The sequence below is a fragment of the Neomonachus schauinslandi genome, chromosome 9, assembly GCF_002201575.2.
Source record: "Neomonachus schauinslandi chromosome 9, ASM220157v2, whole genome shotgun sequence".
NCBI classification, from domain to species: Eukaryota; Metazoa; Chordata; class Mammalia; order Carnivora; family Phocidae; genus Neomonachus; species Neomonachus schauinslandi.
The window spans coordinates 143,732,479-143,742,907 of record NC_058411.1 but is presented as its reverse complement, the minus strand read 5'-3'; the positions used below and the strand labels follow the sequence as shown (position 1 = coordinate 143,742,907).

Below are 10,429 nucleotides of genomic sequence, written 5' to 3'. Positions count from 1 at the left end.
AAAAGATGAGCTTCATGTTGATTACAAACCAGTGTTACTTGCCAGGATACAAACATTAGGTTTTCACTAGCACAGTTCGGGTACTATTCCACTGCTATTTCTAGATCAAATGTTGAGTCAGTTAGTGCTTCTCTCATGCAGGTAAAATGTTCGAATGGGCGATCTATTAAGATAAACCAGTGTTAGCAACTGTCAGTCTGTTTGTTAGAGCTGGCGTCAAATTTCAAGCACAATGTACATTTTCTAAGTTTATAGGTAGCAGAGTTACACGTGCTTTTGGCAACCAAACTCCTACTGTGTCCCCTGGGCAGGTATCACTTATTTGCATCTCCAATATGAACCGGGACTATGATATTGGCCCACTTGTAAATAACAGGAACGAAAAGCCCAAGAGATCCAACAATTGAAACCAGAAGAAAAGTCCACAGAAACATCCGATCCAGCACCTGGGCTATGAATTTCCAGTCTTCAACAACCTGTTGCAAAAAAAAGAAAGAAAAAAACACACATTAAACACATAATTTAAAATTGTGTAATTACTGTAAGATACTACACACTGAGTTAGGGGCCAGATCAGGTTCTGCCTCCTGCCGCTGCTCACAATAGCGAGTGAGCCGGTGCTCAGAGCTCTGGGACACACACAGCTTCCACAGGCTCTCAGAGATGCTACGTGCTCTGTTAATTTACACGTTGATTTATAATATATCACACGTGGCATATTTTGATAGATTTTTAATAGGATATACTACTTATTTTTTAATAAACTAAAAAAAAATCTCTTTCTTATTATATACAGTTATTTCTGTTACTTATTCTTGCCCAGTAGTGTTTACTTATTTTAATTTTTAAAGAGAGCCCAGCCTAAGGTTAATTGCAAGTCAAATTAAAAGTTGGTTCAGAATAATACTTATTAGCCCTTAATCTTCTTCCCCTCCCCACAACTTGCATTATTTGGTTTTGGATTCCCTAGGGGCCATTTTAATCTAAGTTCATGAATTCAGATCTGCTGGCGTGGACCTCATTTCATCCCGTTTTGCAGCCTAAGCAGGGAGCGAGCTCAGCAGCCCTGAGTGACCTCAAAGGAAGGGCAGGTGGAGACCAGCCCCTGAGCACCAGAGGCTGCCCCTGCCTTTGTGAGGCATGAGGTCCCCTACAGGAGCTCTGCTCCCGCTGTGGGATAATGTGGACTTTAGGTGGCTGTAAACACCCTACTGATGGTCTCAGTCCCCCTGAAAATAAAACCCATTTACTGGCTCCAGGGGGGGTGAGCACTGGCCGTTTTGCACAATACTTTGCAGACATTTATTCAATTTCATCTCAATCCAAGTCATTATTTAATATCTATATGTTTTAAGACTCCATCGATAGCTTCAGACCTCATAAACTAATCATACTAATCATGAAATAGAAACCTTACAAATCGACAAGCATTAGAAGTTTTTCAGAAGTATATGTCATATGTTCCTTCTGGGGGGAGGGCTGTAATTTTACCAGATTTGCTTTGATGCTTCCCACACCTGCTAGAAATTTTTCCATTTAAAAAAGCTTTAGATGAGAATTCATATAATTTTAATGGGACTATTCAAAGTAAATTCAATTAGGAAAATGCTATATTCATAGCTTTACAAATACTACACAAGAGAAAGAATAGTGACACTGAAATTTGACGTTTTAAAAGAAAATTCAACCTAATATCACATTAGGAGAATGTATTTATGTTCAATTCTTATTTTAAATATTAACCTCAAATAAGAAGCCAATGAGAGTTATTTTTCTCTAATAAAGTTTTACATGAATTTTTATTTTTAAGCAAATTAAGCATATTATTAAGCACTATTACTAAACTTCACATGAACACTTGGACATAGAATATATGACACCAGAGAATACCTTACTGCTTTTAATTTCACTGACATCCTCTTGTAAATGAACAACAAAAAGACATATTCTGGAAGAGATCTCTTGGCTATACTTACAAAGCCTACATTAGCCTCATTTGTTAAAAAATAAAAGAACTTCTGATAAATGATCATGCCAAGTTGTGCCTACAGATCACCACAGAGTTCAGACAAAAAGATATGGAAGATAAAACAACCACGGCAGGATTATCACTCTTGAGAATGACAGAAGTTGCCGGGGGGGATGGAGAAGTGAGGCGAGCAGAGATGCCCTGATGCAGATGTTTTAACTGAAACCAGCTTTGGTTAAAGATCGTCTACGGAGCAGCACGTCAACATTTCTGGCCCTGGACCTCTGCGTCGTCTCGAGGGTCCTGCCATTTACTCTACCAGACTTAGAAGCAGATGCGCATCTGTAAACAACATGTCACAGACCTCACGGACATCGTTCTCCTTCATGACGTGTCTGGTGATGTAGCGGATAGAATCAAGTGCAGCTTCCAGTGGGTTTCGAGAAGACTCTGGTCTCCCAGGGCTCTCAGTCCCCTCTTTCTGAGCGAAGTACCTGTCTACATGACTTCTCATGCAGAGCAGTTTGGGAAGCTTGTGGAGAAATATCTTGCGGACCCAAGGCGCCATGGCATCATGTGTTGAGGAAGAACGGTGGTGGATGTTGATGGCGAAGACAGTGACCATGATGGACAGCGTCACAAAAATCATGGTGAACACCAGGTACTCTCCGATCAGAGGGATGACTTTGGAAGATGAGGGGATGATCTCCTCGATAACCAGCAGGAAGACAGTCAAAGAGACCAGTACTGACGTGCAGAGACAGATCTTCTCCCCTTCGTGGGAGGGGAGATAGAAGACGAGCACGGTTAGAAACGAGAGGCCGATACAGGGAATGATAAGGAACAGGGTGTAGAAGAGAGGCAGGCGCTTGATTACAAAGGAGTATGTGATGTGTGGGTACCAGCAGGAGCTATCCGTTCTGTTCCCTTTGCTCCCTGTGGCGCTGACGATTTCCCATTCTCCATTGTCAAAGAAGTCTCTCTTGTCTACATCTTGGTCCTCTAACATAATATCAACCTGGGACCCGTCGTAAGTCCAAGAACCAAACTTCATGGAGCAGTTCTGGAGATCGAATGGGAAAAATGTGACGTCGATGGTACAGGAACTCTTGTAGTTTGCCGGCGGCGTCCAGGTCACCGTGCCGTCGTGCCTGACGACCGCTTTAGTGCTGGCCCCCTCGAAACGCCCGTCCGCGCTGAAACAGACACACGCACGTGACAATGAGAGACGAGACAGCCCAAGCCGGCACTTCACGAGCCTGCTGTGAAAGCAAGCCCACGCCAAAGCATGAGACACTTTGCAGGTGATTATGCGTGAGATCTCTGTTCGAAGGCCATCTTCCTTAAATACGGAACCCTCCTAGAACCGAACTCCTTCCACATCCTCTCCAAGACTGACGATCCAACTCTATTTCACAGCTCCCTGACATTTTATTTATTTATTTATTTATTTATTTATTTATTTATTTATTTATTTATTTATTCATGAGAGACAGAGCGAGAGAGAAAGGCAGAGGGAGAAACAGGCTCCCAAGGAGCAGGGAGCCCGATGCGGGACCCGATCCCAGGACCCTGAGATCATGACCTGAGCCGAAGGCAGACGCTTAACCATCTGAGCCACCCAGGCGCCCCTCCCTGACATTTTAGAGGTTGAAAGAGTTCACCTTACTTATGAAATATAACTAGACTATTTAAACAATCAGAGAGTAGCCAGAGCCTGAATCCACGTTCCTAGACTCCCCGCACAGTGCTCTTCCCCTCCATCACAAACACTGGACGCCTGCTACGTGTGCTTCTCAAGCTCTGCGGCTCTATGAGCACACACCCTGTATTAGTCGACCAACATAAGCTTTCTTTGAAATACTGGTTTCTTTCATCTTAAAACTCATGTGACTTTTTTGCTAGACTCATGCTTATGGAAGCATGTTTTCAGCGGCCTGGAGTAACATGGCATCGTACCTAGATGTGTTTTGAGGATGGTTTTTCCCTCTTCACCTACGGAGAAGCGTGCAGGGAAAAGGTGTTTAAACACTAATGTTTTTGCATAGCATTTGCTCTGTCTTCATGCCAAATGCCTTCCTGCAAATACTACAGAGTGCTTTAGGAGAAGCACAGATTCCCAGATTTGCCATCGGGTGGTCCTAGAAAACCTGAAACTCGATCCCAGAATTATCCTTTCCCCAAGTGAAAAACCATCCTCAAAACACATCTAGGTACGATGCCTATGAAGATGAGTTGACTCTACACTCCTCGTCATGGGATAATTCCAATACAGTATTTAAGCAAAATTAGAAGCAAAACTTATTTGAACATAAAGTAGGATTTCAACTACTTTTTAAAAAAAATACCCCCCAGGTGCACCTGGGTGGCTCAGTCATTAAGTGTCTGCCTTCGGCTCGGGTCATGATCCCAGGGTCCTGGGATCAAGCCCCACATCGGGCTCCCTGCTTGGTAAACCTGCTTCTCCCTCTCCCTCTGCTGCTCCCCCTGCTTGTGCTCTCTCTCTCTCTCTCGCTGCCTCTCTCTCTGTCAAATAAATAAATAAAATCTTAAAAAAAAAATAATAAAAATAAAAAATAAAAATAGCCCCCAAATCTAGGAGGCAATCTGCCAAATGTGTAGTCTATTAAGTCGGAGGGTAAGTAGGACATCAGGCTGCCTCGTGCAAAGCCCACCTTGCCACAAGGAAGCTGTGTGATTGTGGACGAGGTTATAACACCATCACCTGTTCATCTGTCAACAATGCCACCTGAACAACAGTGGGCATTGCATAAAGCAGAGAGGCACGGAGCACACGGCCAGACACAGAGTGAGTCCTCTGTGCATGTCCACTACCGTGCACGTTGCCTCCAAGTGCAGGGACAATGGGATTGATTATAGGTGACCCCCCCCCCAACTTCCTCACAGCTTTCTGGACTTCCCAAATGTTCTACAAGTCTTAAAAATCAAAGAACACTTTTATGATCAGGAAACAATGCACCAAGAAAAGAGAGGATCCATAGAACCTATGTGTAGGTTCACAAAACACACATGATCAAGTCATGTGATCTTAGAGCTAAACAATGTTCCAAAGGAAGAAAAAAGTACTAGTGCCTAATAAAAATGCAAGCATTTTCTTTTGAAAACACAAAGTGGCATTTAGAAGATAACTTACTTATCAAACAAAACGATGTCTGGAGTCCAGAGAGAGTCTGAAGGGACGCGTATCACTTTGATTCCTCCGTAGTCCTCAGGACGCCATCTTAACTTCACATCTGTCCACTCCTTCAGAACAAAGACAACAGCCTCAATTGCCAATTGCAGTGACATCGATAGTCAAGAATGGTAAAAGCTATACTTTTTACCACATCCAGAAGTTCTAGATATGAGAGCATCTCTGCTCTCCATAGAGAAAACTCAGCTCCACGTCTTTCTTAAGAGCATGAGAGTGCAGCCCTGTCCCCTGGCTCCAGCCCTGGTCCTCATGCAACACAGGTGAGGACTGTGCTCTGCTCAGCACCTCTTCCCCCACCAACGATCGCGGCCTGGGGCTGCGGCCATGGGCATGTAAGGACCGGGTTTAGGCAGACATTCTCTTTTCCAGCTGTATTGTCAATGGCTGGACTGGTCCCTGCAGGGGAACCGGATTTATTACACACTCCACGGTGTAAACACCTGTCCAACCTCCATGCAGTGACATTCTGAGATCATGTTAAGACTTGAACCCCCAAAAAAGGATGCATGCCCTTTAGGAGTTAGGGTCAGGGAAGTGGTAGTAGGTATTAAAATTCGGTATAATAAAGAAAGAGCAAAGGGAAGCACACAACAGCAGCTGAGGACATAGGTCTGATGGCCCAGAAGACAAAGAAGTCCTTTGTACAAAAGGGGCTATGTACGTAAGAATAATTCATCCCCCGTTCCCATCTCACTCCAAGTAAACACCACAATCCTGGCAGCGGCCCAGGTGTTTGCTAAACCCCTGGCCTCCCACTGCTTCTCTGACCCCCTCTACACACCCCTCCCTCCTCATGGTTCACTCACCCCTACCCACACTGGCCCGCTTGCCCCTCCTTAAACAGACCAGGCACACTCCAGCCGCAGGGCCTTTGTATGTGCTGGTCCCTCTTTGCCTGGATCACATCTCCCCAGATATTCACATGGCTTGTTTCTTCTCCTCCAAGCCTTGCTCAGACATTACCTTCTCGCGATGCTTTCCCCACCCGTCCTATTTAAAAGTACATCCCCAACACTCCCGTATCCTTGCCCCCAGTGAAGCTTGTCAGTGTTCGAGGCACAATACGGCTTCCTTGTTTCTTTCCCCTGACTAGAAAGAAGCTCCCTGATGGCCAGGACTTCTGCCCATTTTGCTCACTGCTGCTTCCCCAGTGCCCAGCAGCCGCTCCACGGGAACCCCATCGACCCCCACCCTCCCGCATCCTGCCCACCCCCTGACACCCCCTGCTCGTGTTTCTCTGTACTGCAAACCCTCCAGTCACAGCACTTGGGACCACTCGGGTGACCGTTTGCATTTCATACACACCTGTTTCAACCAGACATTCGTTGTCATTAACTGATTTTTCTCATCCTATAAAACAAAAGTGTAAATAAGGCTCATTATTTCAAGTACAGAAACAATAATTCTTGAAAAAGTAAGAATTTTCACAGTTTTTTACAAACATTCCTGTCCGTACAGTCCCTATACCCTGCTCATCGATGCTATTCTCTAGAAGGGCAGGATCATTTTTCCAGCCTAATTTCACGTTATTCCCTTCAATATGCTCTGTATTTCAGATAAACTGCCGTGGAGTACACCATTGGCATTTTAAATTTAACACTCACAGTCTCAACTACTCTATGTCCTCAAACCTGAGACACGGTCTAAGAAACAGGCACAGCATGATTTTACGTACTTAGCACTAAGAAAGGAAAAAGCTGACAATGAATTGTAAGTCACCATTAATGATAAAACACGTGGTTTTGAAAGTGCTGCGATGTGGGGAAGGGTAGTTATGTCTCCGCTGAGCACAGATCTGAATCTCTGACGAGCTGCTATGAAGAAAAATTACTGAGGTCACTGCCCTGAGTGCAACCTCAGAAGCTTTCACAGCCTGCTTTTCTAGAGAACTGGGGTCTTTGATACTTGGTACTCACACCTCCTTGATGTTATTTCTTTGCTGAGACCAGCTTTTCACTGAATTCTCAAGGCCCAATTAAAGTGACATTTCTTCCACTACATTTTGCTGAAATATCATGGAGCCAACTGGACCTGTACAAGACCATCGTGATCACCAACCACAGTGTGCAGGATATAACGCTAAGCGCAGAGACCCACAGAAGTAGGAGGCCATCCCTACGCTGCGGAGAGAGGACGTGGTTTTAAATGGCTTAGGTGCCTGGAGGGAACTCTTTCCAACAGCAGGTGAGTGGCCCGGGAGAGAGGAGGAGGACAGAGGAGGCACCTCCCTTGGGACAAAGACAGCGGTCAAGTCCCTCCATGGGAAAAATCACTGGGAAATACAGCAAGGCCATCCCTCCTACACTCCGGTTCCAAACGGCATTTGTCCTTGATTAAAGCACTCGAGCTGGAAAGGACCTAGAGATTTTTTCTACTGAAATCCACTGATTCTGCAAATATAGAAACTAGCCCAATGAGGCCACTTGCCTAAACACCACCAACTGGTGAGAGAACCAACGTTAGAATTCAAAGCTCCTGAGTTTAAACCCTACCCTGCTGGCTCCACTGTCTGCCCCAAAGTCACGCAGCATCCACAGGAAGTGCTGGTCTCTGCGCCAAATGCTCTAAACAGAAGCATTAACAATGAAGAAAGTTCTGGTAAACCCATTGCCTACAACGCTATAAGGCAGTAGGTCATCTTTGAGAATATAATGAAAATTACTGACATTTTCCCCAGAAAAATGTGAACACACATAAAGTTTGCACTATGGGCTAGGACCCAATCAATACTTCGTATCTTCCACGCAGATAGAGGAATACCTAAGTTCACAACCGGCCCCAAATATGGGGGTACAGCCCAACTTAAGGTCACCCCTTGGGTGTCTCCCAAGCATGTCTCATGTGTTCAGCACAACTCAGGATGCAACAGACGCAAACCTGAGCAAGGACAAATGCAGGACTGCACCAGGAGGCAAGAGCCCGTTAGCAGAGAAACAACTACACGTAAGTGGAGCAGACAATAGTTTCTTTAACCTGACCGTACAAGCAACCGACAAGCAAGCCAATGTGGAGGTTTAAGAAAGAGCGAGCGAACGAGAACACATGGGAAAGAAGGCAGGAATCTGAGGGAACTTCCAGGAGGAGCGCCCAAACATGACCGCTGACCGAGGGGGACAGAGCTTAACGATGACAGGGACCTCTGTTCTCCATGCGCTCGCCTCACCTCCCCCGGCTCCTGTCCTGCTTCCCTCTCATTGCCATCACTGACCTTGTGTTCTGGGCTCTTCCCTCAGGAAACAACCCTTCGCCAACTTCCCTGCTTGGCCCACCCTTCCTTCTACCACCTCCTACAGATGTTCCTCGAGGATGGACCTTCCTGCTTCCCCTGCTTGCTTGAAAACTCCTCGGTCCCACGTTTTCAACACCCGGCCCTGGGCCAGGCTGTCCACGCTGACATCCTTAGCCTCCTCTCTCCTCACAGAGCCGGGCTTGATTTCCCAAGGCCCTCGGGAACATTTTCTTTTCCATGTACCACAATCACCTGCTATCACAGTGGAACGCATCATCTCCTCTGGCCTACCCCATATCGACGGATTTAACCTTTCAGACCCGTTCCTCTTCTCTTGTAACCGCTCGGGCTTCAAAACCTGACACGTCCCACTCTACTCAGTGCTACTCCTTCTACCTGGCCTCCACCTTGCCTCTCAAGCTTCTCACCTCCTTCGCTCAAGACCGTGTATTTATCAGTCCTACGGCTCTTCCCAAAGCACCGCCTTGACCCTATCTGCTGCCATCAGATCTGTCATTCACTCAGCACTTACCGTGCACCAGACACTGTGCTAGGCTCCGGGACGGAGCTGAGGAATGAAGCTTAGCCAGCTTTGAGGATGCCACACCAGAGCGCACGAGCACCAGCCGCTGTAACGGGCACCTCGTCAAAGTGCAAAGGGCCATGTGAACGGGGGAGACTGTCTTAGGAACTCTGGAAAGATTCCACCACAGGTCAGACAAATAAATTTGGCCTTGACGGGTAAGTGACTTGTTCCAAGAGGCAAAGTTCTCCAACAGAAAAACGCTGGGGGGCAAAGCGCTGTGGTGTGTAGGCTCTTCTGTGACCCACCCGGCCATCCCAGGGAGTGGCTTCCAACATTAACCCTTTGATCTAAACAGCTGAAAAAAAGGCTCCATGTCACTCCTAAGCCTGTGATCATACTGCTCCTTGTTACTTCCCTCGCTTTAAAATGTTGACTTTTTTACATCATATTTTTAAACAGATGTAATGAGAAACTTCCATAAAAAATGTTTACTATCTTTGAACTTATTAAAAATAGGCCTATTATAATTACCAAATAAATTACTTCTAAACTATACAGTATCATATAAGCAGTGTATTCCTACGCCTATGGTATAGTAATTTTTCCCTGCTGAGCTCCTTTAGGAAAATGACTGTCTCACCCACCTTTGTCATGCTCACTGCCTAACACAGGGCACCCAGGATGCTCCCAGGAAGCCTGTACGAAATGAAGTACGTAATGATATGCACACCTACCACATCCACTAATTGAGATATTGCAAGGCCAAACTTTATTTTTATTTTGTCATTCAGGTGTTCCACAGGACGAACCCATCTTTCGTAGTCTTGAAACAAATCCTTAAACAAACTATCTTCATGTTTTGCAACAAAGGATGGTTCAGCTAATCCTGTATAAAAATGTTTAAGAGTTAGTGTATTAGCTTGTCTCCCACCAAATACCTCTACTTTAAAAAATGTTCGGCTTTATCAAAGAACCAACCTATTATTTAGACTATTGATAGAGCTTTTACAGTAAAATATTAATACAAATGTTTATGATCAATAAGAGACACTGTGGTTTGGATACATTTCTTAGTTAAATCAGATCACTCACATGGAAATATGCTGAGTTCCCTAGGAAACAGTCAGTACTTAATACAGACTATTTTAACAAGAGCTTTTAAGCTTTTAAATAAGTTACCAGAGCTAGAGGGGTTGCTTGTCATAAAATTCCAAACCTAGAAAACAGATACTTTGAAGTTCATTCATATCAACTGTAAATGTAAAATAAACAAGCTTTAACTTACATGATTTTAATATACGAACATATAAATATTCAATGAATTATTCAGATTTGTCGTACCTTTTTGTTTGCTATACATTTGTATAAAATTACCTCAGGGCCTAACACTTAAAAAAAAAGAGAGAGGGCGCCTGGGTGGCTCAGTTGGTTAAGTGACTGCCTTCGGCTCAGGTCATGATCCTGGAGTCCCAGGATCGAGTCCCGCATCGG

General features: G+C 45.0%; 1 protein-coding gene across 1 annotated transcript; it reads right to left on the bottom strand.

The window, feature by feature from the left end:
* Nucleotides 1–314: 314 nt before the first annotated feature.
* CHRNA5 (cholinergic receptor nicotinic alpha 5 subunit) lies at nucleotides 315–9,819 on the bottom strand. Its single transcript, XM_021680619.1, has 5 exons — nucleotides 9,673–9,819; nucleotides 6,489–6,533; nucleotides 5,124–5,233; nucleotides 2,334–3,165; nucleotides 315–476 (listed from the first exon to the last, which is right to left on the bottom strand). Exons 2-5 carry the CDS (start codon nucleotides 6,513–6,515, stop codon nucleotides 315–317), a joined length of 1,131 nt encoding a protein of 376 aa, XP_021536294.1. The 5' UTR covers nucleotides 6,516–6,533; nucleotides 9,673–9,819.
* Nucleotides 9,820–10,429: the final 610 nt, after the last annotated feature.

Coding starts and splice junctions, on each gene's coding strand:
- CHRNA5 (XM_021680619.1), bottom strand. CDS start 6,515: ATGACAACGAATGTCTGGTTGAAACAG. Junction 3,166..5,123: donor GACATCGTTTTGTTTGATAA/GTAAGTTATCTT, acceptor TGTCTGTTTCAG/CGCGGACGGGCGTTTCGAGG. Junction 477..2,333: donor AGGAGAACGATGTCCGTGAG/GTCTGTGACATG, acceptor TTTTTGCAACAG/GTTGTTGAAGACTGGAAATT.